Source organism: Emys orbicularis, chromosome 8 (assembly GCF_028017835.1).
Source record: "Emys orbicularis isolate rEmyOrb1 chromosome 8, rEmyOrb1.hap1, whole genome shotgun sequence".
Lineage (NCBI taxonomy): Eukaryota > Metazoa > Chordata > Testudines > Emydidae > Emys > Emys orbicularis.
Window position 1 is genome coordinate 25,070,018 of NC_088690.1, and position 22,725 is coordinate 25,092,742.

Below are 22,725 nucleotides of genomic sequence, written 5' to 3' on the forward strand. Positions count from 1 at the left end.
AAGCTTTTGTTGGTGGCCATATCTTGATCTTTGACTATATTTTTGCAACATAGTTTAGAGAAGGGAGAATTTTTCAACGAATAAGTATTTAGCCCCCAAATTCCCATTTTCTAGGCACTTTTCAGCTTACTTCAGACAGAATTATCAGCCATACATCATTTTGCTGTGTGAAACTGGCTAGGAATTAGGCCAAAGTGATGTCTGAAAGTACAGTGATTGAGTTTAGACACAACTGTAAGAATTCTCTAGAGCCTTAGATTTTAGAAATATTTATCTCAAAGTATCAATTTAAACTGAAAACTAGAAGTCCTGTTTTTATCGTACAGTACTAAAGAGAGAATTCACTTCGTCAATTGGCTGACACTCCCTGTATCCCCTCACTCAATCTTGAATAACATCATGGCTACATACTACATGGAGCTCAAAATCCCAAGCATTATTGCAGAGTTGCTTCTCTGAGGAACATTTCTCTCTGGCTACTTCTCAAGATTAAAAGCTTTATTTTCAAATAAAATATCATATTAGAAGACACAGAAGGCAATCCTCTGGATTTTCAATGGAAAATTAATCTAAAAATAAAAGGGACAATCCCATTCCCCCAGAGGAGGGGCTGAGATATTTTTGGTGCAGGCTGGTATGGAGAGGATTTTGCACCTTTCATGAGAATCCTAAATCCACCACAATTTTCTAAAAATAAACATGGACGGTGCAGACGGGGCTTGCACACTGAACAGCTGCTGTTGGATGCCAAAATGCAGCAGCATTATATCAGCTATAAAATTCCTTATGGCTGGATTCTATAGTCTAAAACCACTTTGTGCTATGTAGCCCTAAACCACTCAGCCAGCCATGGGGAGAATTCCTCTTGCCCAGGTGTTCTCTCCACCAGTGGCTGGATGGAAGAATGAAGCTCAGCTGCCTACTGGACCCAGTGCTGCCCTCCCCATTGCATAAGGGGAAGGAGGAGGATGTGTTGGAGTGGTACAGGAAGGGGAATATGGCAGAGCAGAGCTTCACCCTGCATTACCCTCCAATGATGCAAGTTAGAAGTGCTCCTATACACCCCGAACTTGCGCTGGAGCTGGGCTGCCCTGAATCAGGGCGCTGCAGCCCCCCATGTCAGATGGAGTGGAGAATCAAAGCCTTACTCATTAAAATATACTGCATGTTCACAGACTTCATATCGAGTATAAAACAGGTGGGTACAGCTACAGTATATGTTCTCTATTTATACTACATGAAAGTAGATGAACCAAAACTGAAAAAATATATATATACCTGGTTTCCAAGCCAACTAAGTTAGGATCCAGATCAACGGTCTGTGTTGTAATTTCCACCTTTCGTACACTGCCAAAAAAGTCCGTTATCAGAACATTCTGAGGATCTCTATGAAAAAGATCAGTCCGGTGTCCAGGTGTAGAAACACACAAACTTCTAGGGCACACCTGAAACTGAACATAAAAAGGATAGTTACATTTTCCCTCTCACATTTACTCTTTAAATTAGTCTCTGTTGGTGTCTGTCAGAATATTGTTGGGAAACGAGAGACAACCACTAAACAAAATCAGCATTGATTTCACTGGTATCAATAACACATGCAATGGTTTTCCACACTTAGAAAAGGCGATTTAACTAAAGAACTAAGAAGTGCTCTTTTGTCATGATTATGCATTTAGAAACCTCTTTCGCTCCTGATATGCACGTAACTCCTATTAACTCTAATAGCAAATTAATATTAAAGAGGAGTTATATGCAACTCTTCTGGGAGAAAACAAGCCGTTCATCAGAACAAGCTGTTTTTCAATGTACATGTGGCAACTTCTGAAAAATTAAACTAGGTGGGAATCCTATAGGTTGATCAAAGGGAGGCAAGTGAGGCTGGATAAGTGCTCACACAGCCTTGGAAAGTCTACTCAGTAGCTTAAAAAGGTTGCAAAAATGAAGCAAGAATTTGGATTCTTGACATAGGTCCAGAGGAGTCAAAATCCCAATAGTTGTTACCCTTCTACAGCCTGTAAATTAACTATGAATTAGAATCATCATATATTAAAAATAATTTAGACTTATTTTAAGTTAGTGTAGATATGTCTGCAGCTCACGCGGCATATTATCTACAAATCAGTTCCACTGCTATGCTGAATTCCAAAATGCAGCACTGACACTCCTGTAAAGGCACAGCCATCAAGAGAAGGAGGCAGTAACAAACTTATCCAGGTTTTCCTTAGATCCCAAGAAATTCGAGATAGCAAAGACTTTACTGAGACTATGTAGGCATCAGTGGAGACAAACTCAACTTAGTATTTCAAGTGGCAGTAAAAGTTTATTAAATAAGTAATACAACAAGACATATAGTTCTAGCAACTTCTGAAATCAGGAGCACAAAAGGGGATGATAGCATCATTGCTCTATGCATCATTGCTGTCCATCCTCCTCTCCCCCCAACCCTCCCATTTCTGTAATTCTGTAAACATGGCTTTTCAGATCTAGACATGTACCTTCTTTCCAAAACCATAACAAACCCTCCTAAACCCATGGTCTAACCAGGTCTGTATTCCCATTCAAAATATTGCACTAGGGTATTTCCAAATCTCACTTAAGTATTTGGGAACACCCCATCTTTCTAACCTCTACTGGCAAGGGATGGTGGGTTACTGCCAGTCCATGAGAAGCCACTTGACCATAAATTAAACAGACAACATTATTAAGGCTGGGGAGGACTCTGGCTATAATTCTTACTGCTAGGACCAGGTATCCAAAGTACAATCCTCCAAAACCCAACAAAAGCAATCCAAGATCATTTCCCTGCCATCGCTTAGGGAAAGCACACATCTACAATCTAAAATGAACACTAGTAGTCTTTACAGCAAGTTTACAACCACTGTGGACTCCAACCCCTGGATATAGCGTGGAGCAGTTTTGGAATAAGACTTTGATTTATATAGCACCTTCTATCCAAGGACCTCAAGATTAAGTATCATTATTCTCCCAACTATAAAATGAAAACACTGAGAAAAGAGAAATTATTTGTTCATGACCACACAGCGAGTCAGTAGCAGATTTGTGAATATGACCCCAGTCTCCTGATTCTCAGTCTTCAGCTCCCTGGTAGATATTGCTGCCTCTGATAGGATATAGGAAATACAAAACCAAATGGAGGATTGGAATGTGGGAATAGTTCTTTAGTGAACTGTCAGGTTGGAGGGAGGTTACCAGAGGAGTTCCTCAAGGTTCGGTTTTGGGTCCGATTTTATTTAATCTATTTATTACTGACCTCGGAACCAAATGTAGGAGTGGGCTGATAAAGTTTGCGGATGACACAAAGTTGGGAGGTATTGCCAATTCGGAGAAGGAGCGGGATATCCTGCAGGGAGATTTGGATGACCTTGTAAACTGGAGTAATAGTAATAGGATGAAATTTAATAGTGAGAAGTGTAAGGTTATCCATTTAGGGATGACTAACAAGAATTTTAGTTATAAACTGGGGACGCATCGGTTGGAAGTAACGGAAGAGGAGAAGGACCTCGGAGTCCTGGTTGATCACAGGATGACTATGAGTCGGCAATGTGACGTGGCCGTGAAAAAAGCTAATGCGGTCTTGGGATGCATTAGGCGAGGTATTTCTAGTAGGAATAAGGAGGTGCTGGTTCCGTTATACAAGGCACTGGTGAGACCTCATTTGAAGTACTGTGTGCAGTTCTGGTCTCCCATGTTTAAAAAGGATGAACTCAAACTGGAACAGGTACAGAGAAGGGCCACTAGGATGATCTGAGGAATGGAAAACCTGTCGTATGAAAGGAGACTCGAGGAGCTCGGTTTGTTTACCCTAACCAAAAGAAGGCTGAGGGGGGGATATGATTGCTCTCTTTAAATATATCAGAGGGATAAATACCAGGGAGGGAGAGGAATTATTTCAGCTCAGTACTAGTGTAGACACGAGAATAAATGGATATAAACTGGCCGTCGGGAAGTTTAGGCTTGAAATTAGACGAAGGTTTCTAACCATCAAAGGGGTGAAGTTTTGGAACAGCCTTCTGAGGGAAACAGTGGGGGCGAAAGACCTCTCTGGCTTTAAGATTAAGCTTGATAAGTTTATGGAGGGGATGGTTTGATGGGATAACGTGATTTTAGTCAATAGGTCAATAACGTGCCATCGCTGGTAATTAGTAACAATGGTCAATGATGGGATATTAAAAGTTACTACAGAGAACATTTTCCGGAGGGTCTGGCTGGAGAATCTTGCCCGCATGCTCGGGGTTCAGCTGATCGCCATATTTGGGGTCGGGAAGGAATTTTCCTCCAGGGTAGATTGGCAGAGGCCCTGGAGGTTTTTCGCCTTCCTCCGCAGCATGGGGCAGGGGTCGCTGGCTGGAGGATTCTCTGCGACTTGAAGTCTTTAAATCATGATTTGGGGACTTCAACAGCTGAGTCAAGGGAGAGAATTATTCCAGGAGTGGGTGGGTCAGCTTTTGTGGCCTGCATCATGCGGGAGGTCAGACTAGATGATCATAATGGTCCCTTCTGACCTTAAAGTCTATGAGTCTAAGAGAAAGAGCAAAGATTCCTCCAACTACTGGCCCTCGTTTAAGGATGGCAAGAAACTACCAGGCAGCTAGACTAGTATTTTCTCTTCCCATTGGAACACATGATGTACTAGACTAGTAACTACACCTCTACCCCGATATAACGCGACCCGATATAACACGAATTCTGATATAACACGGTAAAGCAGTGCTCCGGGGGGGCGGGGCTGCATACTCCGGATCAAAGCAAGTTCGATATAACGCGGTTTCACCTATAACGCGGTAAGATTTTTTGGCTCCCGAGGACAGCGTTATATCGAGGTAGAGGTGTAGATGGTGCTAGCTATTATCAGGTGCTTTTATTACCATTGAAAAAAACTGAGTGTTTGAACCAAAATGTGTTGCCAAATATCTGCTTTTAAAAAAAAAATAGGAGGAACATCTCAATAGTATTTCCTATGTACCTGGTAGAAAATATGCAAGAAACCAGACAACTATGTCACCAGCCAGATCTCCTGGGGCTCACCGAAACACAGCTTATACAGCATGATGTTGTAGTATAAAAAATAGTCTTAGGTAGCAATAAAATCAGAGTGGTCCATTTGATGAGACCTATTCATGAAAGATATCAGAGAAAACAGAACCTTCACTTCCACATAGCTGCCCATACCCATGTTTGTTCCATCCCATTTACACTTGGGGTGCACACTCGTTGCACAGCTAGTGTCATCTTGGAGGATTACATCTGTGTTCTTAGTCATGGCACTTACATTGAACTGTGCTACTCTCCAGCTCTTTGTTAGCTCTCCAGCTCTTTGTTAGCTCTGGATCCCACCCATGCCCTACCCATTCTTCAAAGCATTTTGCCTTCTCTTGCAGGCAACCCCTTAGTTTACTGTTCCAACTTCATTGTATACTGGCACAGGAAAGTGATCAGAAGCAAGAGAGAAGTCTAGTTTTCTATGGTTGTTCTTAACCAGCATTAGCAGCTCTGGAATGGGAGAGACACACACTGGCCCAAGAGCTGGGCACATGGATGAGTTTGGCTGTACGTCTTCAGATAAGTGAGTAGACAAGAGACTTCCTCTCTGGCCATCTTGCAAATCACAACTTCTTAAAGAGAAAGATCAGTCATTTCCCTTCGCTCTTAGCTCCTCAAAGAGCACAACCTTAAAAATCTAAATCTTTAAAGCCCATGAATATCCATAATATTTGTATTTTTAATTCACAAATTACTGAAGACATAAGTCTTCTACACTGCAGCTATGCCATCAAGCCACTGCACTGGCTAGGAATGTTATAAAACATTGAGTAACCGTAACAATTTTATATTTCTGTAATGTCAACACCACCATGAATGGAGGTGTATAAATGATTCAACAAACTATGAATGACTTTTCAAAGCACATCACCCATAACTTTTATCTATCAGTTCCCAACAGAATTTCAAACCTAGCACCAAAGGTTTTTGATTGAAGTTGACTCTGTTGCAAATAGCTTCAAAGACCTCAGAGCAAAAGCTGCTTACTAATTCTTCTTTATGTTAACTAGTGAAGGCACACGACGACAACAGTTCTTTTATCTGAAAGCCCATTGATCTGCTCTCTTATTGGTGAAATAGTCGTGACAAATTCTTCCATTTTATTCCTATAAAACTGCCAATTTAAAAAATCCTCCCTCTCTTTCAACAGGTACATTCTAAGAGTGAAAGAAATCTGTGATAAACTGTATATGAAAGGGATTTAAAAACACATCTTTAAAAATCCAAGACCATACTCCTTTGGGGTCAATTGTGCTTTTATCACAAGCCTAGAAGAAAGGGAGTTGTGTTAGCTGTGCTGCCCCAGGAATTTCTCAGGAAGCAGTCTGCAACTCTGAGCGCATCCCTTCTCTGCCTAGCTCAGTGTACCTTCCTCCATCATGCTAAACTACCTGAGGCACCAATAAAAATAAAACCATGAGAACTATACATCATCTAACAGAAAATAACCAGTTTGCCCTGGAAAGTTAAGGTAACTGCAGAGGATAAGTAATTACTAATTCAATTATTTCATTGATCTGCTCATCTGAAGAGCATATTTTGCTTCCAGAAGTACAGATTTTATTTCAATCCATTGTACCAACATTCACCTCTATCTGCTACAATAAAGTTCAGTTTTGAATCCATGAGAAGAGTTTTGCTCTGCTACGCATAGATAGCAAAACCACTCTGCCTTTTTAGGCTTGATATCAGTCGAATATCAAGTTGGAAGTGTCAGGAGTGCTAAAAGAAATAATCTGGTTGCAAAATACAAATAATAATAATAATAATAAAGTGTTAGGTGTATGAATAGCTCGCTTTGCCATACTCATTAGCTGCCAGGCAAAAGCTCATACATGTAAATAACTATTAAAAATGAATGTTGGGAGTATTCAGAAAGTCAGAACTCTGAAGTATTTCACTTCAGCCTAATCCTGTTATACTTCATCATGCTAAAAATCATGCCATCAACTTTAAATTACATTTCAAAGTGATCTTATTAATTAGTTCAGCTAACCAGGGGTGGGGGTGGCAAAAGGGACTTATGTGATCTTTGGATGTACAAAGAAGGAGTGGTAAGTAGAAGTAAGGAGGTTATTTTACCACTGTACACAGTATTGGTCTCACCAATACTGTATTAAGCTCCGGAGTCCACATTTTAAATAGGATGTTGAAAAACTGGACATGTTGCAAAGAAGAGGCACAAAAAAAGATTAGAGGGCTAGAAAAAAAATGTGTTACAGTGAGAGACTTCAGGAGCTCAATCTGTTTTGTTTATCAAAAATTAGATCAAGAGATGAAATGATTGCAGCATATAAGTACATTCATGTGAAGAAAATGTCAGGCACTCTTTAATCTAGAGAAGAAAGGCAAAACACAAGCCAGATGCCAAAAAAATTCAAGTGCTCCCAATTCCGCCCTCTGTCTTTTGCAGCAACCCCTAATGGAGGCAGCTAGACTGACTCTTGCTCAGCTTCAGCCCCAGGTTCTTCCTTTCCAATGGTACAACTCACCCTGCAGCACTCCCTGATGTAACAATGTGGCATTGCAGAAGGTCTTCATCTCTAGCATCCTCTGTTGACCTCTTTTTTGGCTATGTGATGGCTTGTTTCTGTCTATACCTTCCATGACCTAGCCCTCCGGCCAGGTCACCTTTCAGTTCAGTCGGGATAACAAAAGTCCAACTGAAACATCCACACAAATGAGTCTTCCGTCGCTTTTGGACTTTTCTCTTCATCCCTACTCTCGACCCCTGAGGAGTTCTATGCTCCTTAAACTGAGCACTGCCTTCCCAGGGCTTTCCCCTGGACACACTTCTACCCAGCAGATTTTCTTTTGGATGACAAGGTACAGAAATGGATGCAGATTTTTCCTCTAACCTAGAGGAGATGAGTTTAGTTTATAAAATTTACTCAACTAGGTCAGAGATTAAAACCAGAAAAATGTCCCACTCCCTTTTGTGGGTTAGCAATGGGCTTAATCTTTACCCACAATAAATGCTGTCTATTGCAGCTCTAGGCTGTATGGATTGAACACTACCTGGGGAGATGCTCCTCAGTCATCTGGCACCTTGTGGTATGTCAGTCATTCCATAAAGTGCTCCTGCTGTAGGCACTTAAGAGGCAACACAGCCAAATGCAGCCCAGAATTAGTTTATATTCATAAGTCTTTACATTCTCCAAGACTGCAAACAGCCACTTTTGCACAAAATAAAGTCACGCTATAAGCAAATACGTGCTTCTTGGCTAAGAATAATAATTAAGACTAGATACTAAGTATTTAAGAATTTAAAACATCAGAGTATGCCAATAACAATTACTTAGTTAAAAAAAATCTCTCTCAAGAGTACAATTGTTTTTACAGTATCTATTAATACATGAACTTTACTAAACACTAAAAAAAGGGGGTCAGGGAGAATAAATTATTTACAGTTTAATACAGAGTATGGATGGCAGTAGGGGCAAATCAAAAAATTTTCCTAATCAAAAAATTATTTGAAATTGACAGGAGATAGCACTAGGGAGATAAATAAGCAAAGTAATAGAAGATAAAATTACTTTTAAAAATTTGCAAGAGAAAAATGTGGTAACATTTGATAGACATGCGTAACCTGAGATTTCACTCAATTTAATAAAAATCACCAGAAGCAGCATATCATGGACAGAGTAAAGATGCTTCACTCTGTAATATGGTAACATCCTGTTAAGTAGAGAGAGATACAATGACTATATTACTGTATGTTTCTCTAACCAAATCTCACTGCTATAATGATTATTGTTTTGTCTCTGATATTTACATGGTAAGGATTTGTAATCCTGTTAAAACTTCCTAAATAAACAAATAGTTAAGAAAGAAAAAAGAAAAGGAAGAATAAGCATAACTATACCATAAATAGTGTAAACTGAAATACCCCCAAGAGTAGATTACGGACTGAACTGTTGCCTGGGCTACAGAGTGGCACTGGGACATAAAAGGCCACAAGGTTCCCTTTTCTGCTCCAGTAACATGCAGCATGGGTAGCAGTGTCAGAGGACAGAATCTGCAGAGCCACTACATCCCCAAGCCACGCGGGTGGGCAGGAGGGTTGGGAAATGGGTGGAGTAGAGCACAGCAAGCAGGAAGACCTTATTCTCTGCAACATTATGGTGCCAAGAGCTCAGGTGGGTCTGAGGGGGAGGTGTTTTAAGAAAAATGGTTGCTCTGAATATCATAGGGTATAGGAACACCTTGAAGTTGCTATGCTGCTTCCTAAAAGATTACACATTAGGAATAACAGGATACAATTCCTTTGAAAAACAGCACATGGAAGTCAGAGCCACCAACAGTCTACCAGCTCAGATCAGACAGGCCAACACAACAGCAATTAATCTGACAATCAAAACTGGAGTCTTCCCAAGGCAAGAATATCTCCATCCAAATACCCATACCCATACCCAAAACCAGGAGACTGTTTGTTTAGTCACTATTTTGAAATGATCCTGCCTAATAAATTTTAGATTTTCCATAAACACACAGAACTATGCTATAAACAAAGTACTTATAACCTGAAGTTCTTCTGGTACAAGCAGAAAGCTTTTCCAACAGATTGCTGCCACTGTGTTTTCCTCCTGAGTTCAAACTGATAGAGTCACATATTCCTTAAAAATTGTAACCAACATAAATGCTCTTGAATAAATGCCATTTAATTTGGATTTTTTTTCTTCTAAATAAGAAGACTTCAGAGACTAAGAGTGAAATTAAATACAGACATATGACCTAGTTTTTCCTCTTTCCCATTTTATATTCAGCCTTTGTAGAGAAAGATGTTATCATCAGTTAAAGGTTTTAAAAAGACCTTTACTATCACAACAGCAACATTTATTACTACGAGGAAAATGATTAAGGAGCAACTATCTGCAGATGCTGTAGAAGTGAGTTACTACTTATGATGGATTGTACATATATCAGATTCCTTGGATTTGTTAATAGAAGCCAAGTATCTGTTTGACAGTTCAGATCCATTATGTATAGTATATGGCTTTCAGCAAGCAATTTTGGCCTTTTTCAGAACAAAAACTAATAGGATTTAATCCTTCTGAGAGGAAGCATGATAAAAATCCTTTAAAACCTAGAATATTCAATTTCAGAAAGAAAACAATTACACTATTAAGCAATGATACACACCAGAATATCCGATACTTTAAAATGGAGAGCTTTTAGCTTTCTCTTCTATGTAGATTGTTTGTATAGCTAATTTAAAAAAAATATCTTATTGGAGGAGACAGGAACCTCTATTTGACAAACTACTAATATGCTCACCTATCGTATGTAACGCATATTTGTCCTATCATAAAATTAAGTACTGTATACACCTCTCCAATGATTATCTTTATAAAGGTAATAGAAACTAAAAGGAAAACTTGGATACACTTGATCCCATTTAAACTACTTGCTACATAAAGCATAAAATGACGACCATTGCCTTTTGCACTTTGAGGTTGGAGCACATCCACCCTGTCAAGGCAAGGAGTTCATTTTGATGGTCTGCCTAGGAGGTTACTGAAACCAGAGGACTTGAAGGGAGGGGGGAAAAAGATTACTTACTTGTAGTATAACCATTGTTCTCTGAGATGTGCTGTCCACATATACATTCTGCTGCAGGTACCTGTGCACACAATGTACTCGAGTCAGAGACTTTTGTTACCAGTACCACTAGGCAGCACATGCGCCTCACTCGCCTTGTGCCACCATCTTCCCCTCTGTTCCTTAACACTGCTGTATATAATTTCTAAAGTAGCAGGGAAGTTGGGAGAGTTGTGGAATGTGTATGTCCACAACACATCTCAAAGAACAATAGGTATTCTACAGGTAAGTAACCGTTTTTTCTCCTTCGAGTGACTGTGCATGTATATATTCCACTCCAAGTAACTCATCAGCAGTTCCCTTACAAGCAGAGGGACTTCAGATAAACTGAATAGAGGCTATAACTCCAGCTTGCAAAAGTCGGCATCATTACAAGAGACTTCAGTAATGGCATAATAAGAGGACAGAGTATATGCAGATGACCATGTTGCTGCCTTACAGATACCAGCTACTGGAACATTGCTCAGAAAGGCTGATGAAGTGCTTGTTCAGATATAACATGGCAGTGGCTTTGTCTGTAAGAATTGCTATCACTTGATTCTTGATGGTGGACAAATATCTCACAGGCTCAAAGAATAGTCTGGAGCACAAACACATTTATCTGGAATGAAATTTCCTGAGATGACTAAAGAGCTTGCCTCTGGAGTTGACCAAACTTTAATAGATGCATCTGTTACCAGAGTCAATCAGTTCTGGGGATAAAAACAGAACTCCTTTGCACACGTTGTTGGGATCCAACTGCCAATCAAGAGACCAAAGCACTTATGCAGCTACACAAATCCGTATGTCTGTCCAGAAGGTGCCTGGGAGGACAATATACCTATTGGAGCCAGACCTGCAGAGAGCAAAGGTGAAGTCTGGCATGCAGAGCTCCATATGTGCATTAAGCCATATGGCCCAGAAGGTGAAGCAGGCCCACACTGATGTTGTGGGGGTGGACTTGAGGCTTAAGAGTAAGGTTACAGACTGAAACCATCTCTGGGAGGCAAGCCCTGGTTATATGCTGCCACGGTCTGCTCCTATATAGATTAAAGTCCTTTACCATCAGAAATCTTCTCACCACTTAGGTACTTATGGACTGTGATCAAGTCACCTCTGAACCTAATAAGATAAACAGATTGAGCCACTGCAAGCAAGTTTTCCAGACCTCACATTATCATCCTTGTAAAGCTCTTTTCTGACCCTTTTCAATTTTTCAGCATCCTTTTAGAAGTGTGAGACCAGACCTAGACACATTATTCTAGTAATTGTCTCACCTATGCTGCCTCACTATTTCTACTGGATAGTTTCTTGATTATATAGCCAAAAATCATATTAGCCCTCTTAATCACAGCATTGCATTGGGCGCTCACATTCAGTTGATTAACCATCATGACCCCAAGCCTTTTGCAGAGTCACCAACTTTCCAGGATACAGTCCCCCATCCTGTAAGTGACCTAAATGTCTTGTTTCTAGGTGTATGACCTTATATTAAAAACACATATTTAAACACAAATCACTTAGATACATACTGATCTGGTAAAATGAACCTGTCGTCATTTGTCACTCCAGCAATTTGATCATCATCTAAACTTTACTAGCAATGATTTTATGTTTTCTTCCAGATTAGACAAAAATACTGAATTACATTGGGCCAAGAATAGATTCCTGGGGACCTCACTAACACCACACCATTTGGCTGATGATTCCCCATCTACAATTACTTTTGACTTACAGAGATCTGTCTGTTAACCAGTTTTTAATCTATTTAATATGTGCTACACTGAATTTATATAGTGCCAATTCTTAAAATCAGGCCTGGACAAGGAATTTGTTCTTCTTTAAGCAGGTACCCAGCAGTGCAATTCAGTCACTGACCAAAGTATTCCCTTTAATTTCTCACAAGACACGAGCTGATTATTTTATCAGGGTTTAGAGTTATGGCTCTTAGGGATCCCTCAGGATGAAGGCATGGTGGAATTTGACTTCTGCAACTGGAAGTTCATTCCCTGAAGTTCATTCACATTATGTCTCAAGATAATACAGTGTATTCCGATTGCAAATCGTGACATACATTTGTGTTTTCCCAATTTTTATTTTTATTTTTTGACAGTGATGCAAGTCTCCTTATCCCTCAAATAGTATCTGGGTATAGTATGCTACTACAGGGTTTGCTGTACTACTTCAATGTATTGCTGAATACTTTGAATTTGGCCACTGAAAGACCAATACAATTATAATTAAAAATAAAGAATACACAGGACTTTTCTGTTATTTTGTGGTTGTCAACATTTTTACAAGTCATTAAAGCGATAGAAAGGATTTACAGATTTGCTATGTCATCAACAAGATCTGCATTAACATTTCTAACTAACTGAACCAGTTCACACCATTTTCCAGATGGCTATTTATACACTTTAAACTGCTGCTGAATTTCTGGTACTGTTTCTTTTTATAAAACAATTAATTCCCTTGATTACAGATTGAGTGTTTCAGCCAAATTCACTCAAATAATGTTTTTTTAAAATATGTACATAATCAATAGAAAAGCTACTTAATCCTTGTGACATAAGTTTTGTTCTAAAATTCTCCACATCCCATCATAAATTAGAATATGATGTAATGAAATGGATTTTCATACTCTTGGTAGTAAAATGTCGGCATATTAGTCACTGAATCAATTCTATGTCAACACAAAATCTGTCAGTGTGGGCTGCTTTGTGTGAAATCTACTACACCTCAGCTAGCAGCAAGACTGACACCAGCCTCCACAGACATTGACATAAAATGTTTGAACAGCTGCTCCTTTTATTGAAATGGAGATTTAATGTGTGTGGTCAATGGTGGCTCTTAAGTCTCTGACAACAGCATGACAGAATTTATGGCAACAAGCCACAAAAGCATAATGCATTGCGATTAAAAAAAGGAACGTTTGACCTGTTCAAGGCCAATGGGCTAAGAATGCTACTGAAATGTAGTTGCTTTTTCAATTTATGGTATCCAAGATGGAACATATGTTCAAAAGCCAGTGTCATTAAACTTCACCAAGACATTTTTTGTTGGATCATATGTGGCAATTATAATATTTGCCCGAGAACAAATAAAGCCCCAGACTTGTAACTGGATTTACACAGGCTGACCCCTGCACCTATGTGGCGAAGCACTGCAGTCAATGGGGCTCTGCTCATGTGTTTCTGAGTGCAGGATCAGGATTCCAACATACAAATTTCCTTTGCAAAGCAAATGCTGATGACTGCCTTTCCATATGTGCAAAGTGACTGCAGTCCATGATTCTAGGTACCATGCAAGTGGATCAGTTCCACGGGATGCAGAGATAACACACATAAGTGACATTTTTCTGTAAAACAACCAGGTTGTTTTAATTTAATTTTTTCCTAATCAAGCAAAGAAACAATTTTAAACTGTGGACTCAAGTCTCCAAAATGTCAATATATAATGATTTTACTAAATAAGAACAACAAAAACATTTTTAAAAATATCCTCTTGATATGCAGGAGAACAAAAAATGTTGTGAGGTTCCCACTGCCAAAATGGACCAGTTGTGAGAATACAGGAGTAGTTAGCAAACTAATGAATACAGTATACTACTTACTAGGTCATTCATATTGGTCTGGCTGGCTGGGTGAATTTCTTCCAAGAACTCCAAGACATAAAATGTGTATCTATCCATAAGGTGAACTCCAATCCCAAGATCAGGCTGATGCTTAAAAACAAAATATACATACTTAGAGTGTTCCATAGCAAAAACCTGATGGGAACAGAGCAAAATAGGACCATGCAAGTGTCAAACCTATGAATTATTTTTACTATTAGTCAAATTATCAGAAGTATGCAAAAAAAGATTACTAACCATCAAAAACACCAATAGACTGTGTAAATGAATCTGTATATTGCATGTTATCATCTTCATCTTTTTAGACTAATTTCTGACTAGCCCTGTCTTTGCCTGGTTGCAGGGAGCCTCTTTCTCCATTATACACCTGTGCAGAACTCCGGTAGGATCCTCCCACTATGGCCTCTTGAGCACGAGAAGGAGCGTGGGGGGAGATAGTCCTGTGTGGCTCCAGGAGGTCATGACCAGTTTCAGTAAGCACATGAGTAGAGCCTGATTTTCAGAGATGTTGAACACCTACTGGGGCTATGGTGCTCACTACCTTTAAAAATCAAACAACTACAGAATAGGATGGTTTCACAAACCATGGCTGTCATATGAGGCCATAGCCTAAAGTCAGAAAGATGAAGCTTAAGCCACTTGCAGGCGTAGGGAGAAGATGACTAATGTCCCCCTCTTCAAGTGTGCTACCCATTGTACTATAAATCACATTTTCTATCTCTATTGCTACATTGCAGAAAAAAGGTATTTATCATTACATTTTTTTAATTCATTATTTTATGTTTGAATTGTAAGACTTACTGAAAATCAAATTAGGGGTGTACATTAGCCTAGTGGGCAATTGACATCCCCACACTTTCGGACAGCACGACAGAACAATGTGAAAAGTACATCAAACATTATATGAGTGATGCTTTAGAGCAGAGGTGGACAAACTACGGCTCACAGGCCACATCTGGTCCGCAGGACCCTCCTGCCCGGCCCCTGAGCTCCTGGCCTGGGGGGCTAGCCCCCAAGCCCCTCCCCTGCTGTTCCCCCTCCCCCACAGCTTCAGCTCACTGCGCCGCCGGTGCAATGCTCTGGGCGGCGGGGCTGCAGAGCCGCAGCCTGACCCGGTGCTCTGCGCTGTGCGGTGGCATGGCTGGCTCCAGCCGGGCGGCTGGGCTGCCTGTCCTGGTGCTCTGAGCGGTGCGGCTGTAGCGCCGCCAGCCACCAGTGCTCCAGGCAGCACGGTAAGGGGGCAGGGAACAGGGGAGGTTGGATAGAGGGCAGGGGAGTTGAGGATGGTGGTCAGGGGGTGGGGTTGTGGATAGGGGTCGGGGCAGTCAGAGGGCGGGAACAGGGTGGTTGAATGGGGGCAGGGGTCCCGGAGGGGCAGTCAGGAATGAGAGGAGGGGTTGGATGGGGTGGCGGGGGGCAGTCAGGGGTGGGGGTTCTGGGGGCGGTCAGGGGACAGGGAGCGGGGGTGGTGGATGGGGCAGGAGTCCCAGGGGAGGGGCCGTCAGGGGGCGAGAAGTGGGGGTGGTCGAATAGGAGGCGGGGGCCGAGCCACGCCTGGCTGCTTGGGGAGGCACAGCCTCCCCTAACCGGCCCTCCATACAATTTCGGAAACCCGATGTGACCCTCAGGCCAAAAAGTTTGCCCGCCCTGCTTTAGAGGCTAAACACCCTTTATGTTGTTAAGCAGTTAAGGGGGAGATTTTCAGAAGTACCAAAAAAATGTAGCAGCACAAGTGCCACTGAAAGTTAATGGGACTTGCGATCCAAATCCTTTGGGCACTTTTGAAAATACCCCCTTTGCCCTACCTCCAACTACCCTACCCATAGGAACCCTAAGCCTATGGTGGGGAGCTGTACCTATAGAAAACCCTAACCCTTAGGGCAGGGAGCCCTACCCATAGGAATCCTAACCCTAGCTCCAAGTACCCTACCCATAGAAACCCTGACTCAAAGGTGGAGAGCTCTATCCATAGGAATCCAAACCCTACCTCCAAATACCCTCCCCATAGGAACCCTAACCTTAACTCCAAGTACCCAACCAAACTCATACTTACTGAAAGTGAATCTTCTCCTACTTGGCTACTAGCCAAGGCCATTATATTTGGAGAATAAAATCGTTCATACATGGATGCTCCTTGACAGGTATCAATAATAAACAGCAATTCGTTGTATCTGAAAGAAATAAAACAGCTTTCACATTCTGTAGACTATGTCTTCATTCATTCATTTCACTGCATAGTTACCAAGATATTTAATAGAGCTCCAACTGGCTGAATATTTCACACACCTTGTAATTAATAAGAAGCACATACAGCTGTTGAGCCAAGGTAACTCATTTGAATGGCTGAAGATTATAACAGATTTCCTTCTCCTCCGGAAAGGAGAGCTTCACGCAACCTCAAGGACAACAGCTATTTAATATCACTGCTGCGGTAACGGTAATTTTTTCCATTTTTAAACCACATTCAGAATAAAAATAATTAATTTCGCCACCCTTCACTAGAAGAGTGTGCTGTTTTGACAAGAATTAAATGGAGGAATGAAAGGCTACAATCCAAGTTTTACACTTGTTGGCGACATACTGTATTTAATAGCTAAGTAATAATTTTTTACCTTCTTTTCTGCCACATTTGTTCAAAGGCATCAGCAAGTTCTACATTAGTGATTTCTTCAGAATCCTGAAACTTCAAGAAACCATTTCCACCATGACCTTGTAGAAAAATTCACAAGGTAAATAAGCATGTACGTTAAAGATAGAAGTACAATATATACAAAATATGGTTGCCAAAAAACCAACAGAAACAGCTTAAATGCAATCTCTCCCCCTCTTTGGTGTGGGACGACAAGACACGATATCAGGGTAACGAGGACAGTACAGACGCTCCCCAACTTATGCAAGCATTCCGGAACGCCTTGCGTAAGTGTATACGTGTATGGTTTAACCTGGAATACATCTATTCATTCATAAATTAATAGACACTGCTTTAAAGATGCTTCAGATTTTTAAGTGGTGTAGCAATCTTAGTTATCAGAATTTTTTGCATGGATTGTTTTTAATGCTAATAATAATGGATGTTTTGCTCAAACTAAAGTGAATCCATGATTACTGTGTATTTGTTTTACTAATTTTTAGTGTTATTTGGCATCCTCATGAGATTTCACTCTGCTACTGTGCAACAAAACCAATAAATTCCTGTAATTACCTGTCATATATATTAGAATATTGCTTCTGTCGTCAGAAAGTAGGCGCTTGGATCGAGGTGTGCTTGGTGGGATTCTTCCTGTTAATACACGCAAGAAATTCTCCACAGTAACCTACAAACATGGAAACGAAGTAATTTCTAACTATCATAAGGGATATCTATTGACCACTACTAGACGGGGTTCCACAAAATGACGACACAAACTATGCACTATATATAAATAGGTCCACCAATAGATGGTATAAATTGCATTACCAGATTTCTTCTATTCAAGGTTTTACTGTGCTACTGCTCAACAATCACAGTTTTTTATCGCCCCATTAAAATCAACCTGTTGCTTTACTATATTTGAAAACTATTTCATCAAACACACGTCTATGACCATTATAGTCTTTTAATACGTCTTCATTGATTTGAACACCTGTCACACTGTAGTGTATATCTTTACTCCGTTAATGCTACTTATGCATTCACAAAATGCTGCAACATTAGTATGTGTTACCATGGAAAAATGTTAATAAATACTCTAAGGCTTAAATTCTCTGTGCAACTCAGGCAAGGAAAAGATTCCTGTGGCACGAACATCTAAAAGATCAGATGTAGTCCATCTGGACAGCAACCATAAAAGATTTGATTAAACATTAGAACTACTTGTTCTGAATGCAGATTTACAACACTCAAAACTGTTACCAACAAAATTCAGACTCATGACAGCTAGGGTTTTTTTTGTTACTATAATCTTTCAACATGCACTTTATGTCCTCAGGACATTAAAAATCAGAGAGCATGACATTTTCTGTATACTCTAATACAGTACAGGGTTTAATTTGTTCCTGTAAAATATACGTATTTGCTTTATAAATCATTTTACTATGTGGTACTAATTAAAATTCTGTAATTGAAGTCTAATTAAAGTCAGTCCAGTAAAGACTTAGAATTTGCATCAAGAAGTGTTTTCTGAAAACAAGAACGTGGTAAAGTGCTGCAGATATTTCCTTTTACTAGCTGTTATAAAGTGGTTAGAAATGGGTTACTTACAGAAAAGACATGTTTTATTTGGAAAAAATAAAAACAAATATTTAAGAAAAGATGTTGAACCTGCAATGTGCAAACACACACCTGCTTAACGTCAAAGCTTATGAAAGTGTTAGCAGTTTAACCAATCATACAATCTATACTACTTCAACAAAATGGAAAACCCAGTAACATTTTTATATTGTTAATATAGTCGGAGATCCTCACAATCTCCTAACCACAACTCATAATAACAGCAGCAGCAACAACAGTCATGGGAATGAATGTTTTCTTTACAATAGCCAATAACAATGTATAATAATAAATTCTAATTAGTTAGAAAGACGTATAAAGTTGTAACAAGTTCTGAAATTCAGTAAGAATGTTCTTTTTATTATATATATCAATTGAGAATAAGGGCCTGATCCATAATCCAGTGAAGAGTACGGAAAGGCTACCACTGACTTCAATGGACTTTGGATCAGGCTTTAAAACGACACTACAGGAAAATCTGGTTAGATAAACAAAGCATTGTTACCTCATAGCTTCTATAGTCCACTTCCACATCATCTCCGTAAACATTTAACTCCATGTTTTTGTGACTAAACACAGTTGCTGGCTTGGGATTCCTGGGATTACATGCCATATCATCTGCCAGCATCAGGACAATGTGACTGGGAAAAACAAAATAACACAATTTCATGTATTCTATTTTAATACAATAAACAAAAGGAAAGTTGCAAATAATGGAGCCAACAAACATGACCCATTATGAGAGCCCTGCAAATCTGCAGATATCCGCTTTATATCCGCGGACTATGCTTGCTGATCGCAGATCGGCTGAAGATACAAATTTTGTATCCACGCAGCGCTCTACTCATTATTAAAACAAGAGTCTGTAGCATTTAGAAAATTTCCTGGAGTATAAGTAAGAGTTACTTTGGTAATACCTTATTTCCCCAGGGAACTGTCACCATCACAACACTACCACATAAAGCTTTTTGTTTGTTACAGTAACGGTATTATTTCTTTAGCACTAACAACATGCTCAACGTTATACAGTACTTCACAAAAATGGATGGCTGCTGCCTCAAAGAGCTTAAAAACTCAAAGTCAAACAGAAGGTGGGTCACATTGGAAAAAAGATGAAGATGGCTCACTGGTGTTTTTTCCATCCCCATTCCATCCCCCATTCGCGCAGGCCTTGAAGAATTGGGTTTTAAACAGAACTGGTATAAAGAGAGTGTGGGCCTTGCACATGACAGATTTAGTTACAAATCAGTGCACAAAACTGCAAGTACACAAGGCCTCAGCCTCAAGAGCAAGGGAATTCTGAGTTGAGGCTGTTATGAACCCGTTAGCTCCACCACGTTGTGCAATGTTCTTGAAGACAGCATGATGCTCCATCACCAAGACAGACAAAAATGAATAATTACATACTGTAGCAGGGTGGACACCCGCTCCTGCCCTGAGGGGTTTAAAACAGCCCTGGAGGAGGGCTGTGGGAGGAGAAAAGCTGGGCTGATTGGGGAAACAGCCTCAGCTGTGGCCACGCCCCAAACAGACCCAGCTGGCCCTATAAAGGTCAGGGCAGCCAGGAGTTCAGAGGCTCTCTCTGGTCTGAGAGGGAGCAGGGCCTGGCTGCCTAGCAGAAAGGGTACTAGGAGTGAAGCAGGGCTGGGGAAAGCCAGAGGAGCAGGGGAGCTCCTGGCTGGCAACTCCCCAGGCTGCAAGCCCTGGTTTAAGGCCTAAAAAGGTACTGGATGGTAGAGGAAGGCAGCAGGTCCAAACCCCCCTTGCCAGTGATGAGTGGCATACACTGCAGTCTGCCCCAGGGAACAGGGGCTAGTTGGTGACTGGCGGTAGCCTTACACTGAGGCAAGGTGGGTATAGGGGGTGGGGGTTCCCCTGGGTGGGGAGACCCCAAGACTGGGGGGCGTACTGCCAGGGGGCAGCACCCCAGAGAAATTAAACCAATTTCAAATATACAAGCACATCAAGTTACCATGCACATTTAATGCACTGTGTGTGATTTTAAAATACATGTGAAACACGTACACACACAAAAACAATGTGCCACTACATATTAATGTTAGTGGAATTGCTACCACTGTCATCCGTTAGTATCCATGTTGGCATCTGTGCACTCACTGTGGTAATTTTAGAGTGTTTGGGAATTTAATTGGTAAACAGAAAATGACTTAACCAATTAGATTATTGCCATCACAATAACTTTTTCATAGTGCAGCCACTAAACTGATTAGACGGGGTAGGCAACTTATGGCACACGAGCTGATTTTCAGTGGCACTCACACTACCTGGGTTCTGGCCACTGGTCCGGGGGGCTCTGCATTTTAATTTAATTTTAAATGAAGCTTTTTAAACATTTTAAAAACCTTATTTACTTTACATACAACAATAGTTTAGTTATATATTATACACTTATAGAAAGATGCCTTCTGAAAACGTTAAAATGTATTACTGGCACGCGAAACCTTAAATTAGAATGAATAAATGAAGACTCAGCACACCACTTCTGAAAGGTTGCCGACCCCTGGATTAGAACAATCATTAGAATCAATCTTTTAGGCAATCTTCGTTTTATTCTGGATGGATCACTTGATGATTACCTGTTCTGTTCATTCCCTCTGGGGCACCTGGCACTGGCCACTGTCAGAATACAGGATACTGGGCTAGATGGATCTTTGGTCTGACCCAGTACAGCCGCTCTTATGTTTTGTAAAAATTTTCTTTCTACAAATAGGAGTGCTGTGCTACATGTCAAGAAACAGGAGTATCTAAAGATCTAGGAAGTCAAACAGGATTTTCTTAACATCTTCTATTGTTGGATGACAAATCTGGCTATTTAAACCCCCTAGACTGAAATTATTCACAGCTGGGTTTCAGATGGCAATAATCATTTTTTAAAAACCAAGGGAGGATCCTAATAAATTTGATTTTAAGATACAGCATTGCTGTTCGTCACTCTATTTCTAAAAATAATTCTTAAAACCCTGCGTTTTGATACATTTTGAATACAATTTCTGTGGCACCTGCTATAGAACATGGAGTAGGTGACATAAAACAGAGAGGAAGCTCCTAAGTGACAGACTCATTGCAACCAGAGTGAGAACATTGGCCAGGAACTTCCCCAGAGGCAGGGAGGAGAATCAAACACTATTCCAGTAAAAGGGTGCAATAGCTGCAGAGGCACAGCAGTGTATCTCCTATGGCATGCTACAGGTTGAGAGAGTGGACCGTAAAACCACTACTTAGTTCCCCACACAAATCCCAATTGCTTCAGCTATACATTGGCAGGAATGAAATTCGCTCATGTTGAACATTTGTGAAAGAGAGAGTGTACTAATAACACTTAGATAGATGAAAAGCTATATGAGAGCTATCTGAAAGGAAATCACATTATCCCCATTTTAGAGATGGGGAAACTGAAGACCAAGGAAGCAAAGTAACTTGTGTGAGGTCACCCAGCAGAGCTCAAAAACAGAGCCCAGGTCTCCTGACTCCCAGCTCAGTGCCCTATCAACTGGAAAGCTCTTGGGGCGTGGGGGCAGTCCTCAGTGTCTATTTCCAAGTACTCAAGACCCAACTGTTAAGCCCTATGAGGCTGTTAATACACTCACTGTTATTAACATCTAAGGATTGTTCTGAGCAGCAGCAGATGACTTTTTTTTTCTCTCTCTCTCTTCATGCACAATCCCTTGGCCACAGCAATTTCTCCTCAGAATCTGAAGAATAATGAAAAATGAGGACAAGTCTTCCAGGAGGTAGTATTACTCCATAAAGAAGCTTTCCTCCTACTAGCACTAATATTGCCCTGGTGAACATTTTCCCTTATTATTATTAGACTTGATTAAATAGTAATACAACTCAACTCAGGATAAAACAAAGCTATTCTACCCAAATAAAACAGTCTGGGGCTTAACATGTCGTCCTACAGCAAAGTCTACACAAGTGGGACAGCAGGCCTAGGAAACTTCCTATGGGCACAGAGAAAGGAGAGATCTGAGGGGCTGCTGACGCGGCAGCTTCCAAACCCTACAGTGTTCATGGGAAAGACAAGCTCCAGTCCCGCAGAGACTGAACCTCCATGCTCATCTCGGGAGCCATCCTTTCACCTGACTGAACAGCTTCCCAACAACCATTCCCACCTGTACCTCTGTTGGGAAGGGAAAACATGCAGTAGGAGTTAATGCTAAAAGGAGCATTGTTTCCA

The 22,725-nt window shown here is 40.6% G+C and overlaps 1 protein-coding gene across 2 annotated transcripts in view; it reads right to left on the bottom strand.

Moving 5' to 3' along the window:
- The window catches only part of PIGK (phosphatidylinositol glycan anchor biosynthesis class K), a 119,076-nt gene that overhangs the window by 85,463 nt on the left and 10,888 nt on the right, over positions 1-22,725 (bottom strand). For both annotated transcript variants that reach the window (XM_065409406.1, XM_065409407.1), the window contains exons 4-9: positions 19,030-19,165; positions 17,478-17,589; positions 16,888-16,984; positions 16,329-16,446; positions 14,255-14,365; positions 1,279-1,451 (exon numbers count right to left, since the gene is read on the bottom strand). In XM_065409406.1, the coding sequence (XP_065265478.1) occupies positions 1,279-1,451; positions 14,255-14,365; positions 16,329-16,446; positions 16,888-16,984; positions 17,478-17,589; positions 19,030-19,165 (747 nt within the window). The remainder of the gene's footprint in view (positions 1-1,278; positions 1,452-14,254; positions 14,366-16,328; positions 16,447-16,887; positions 16,985-17,477; positions 17,590-19,029; positions 19,166-22,725) is intronic.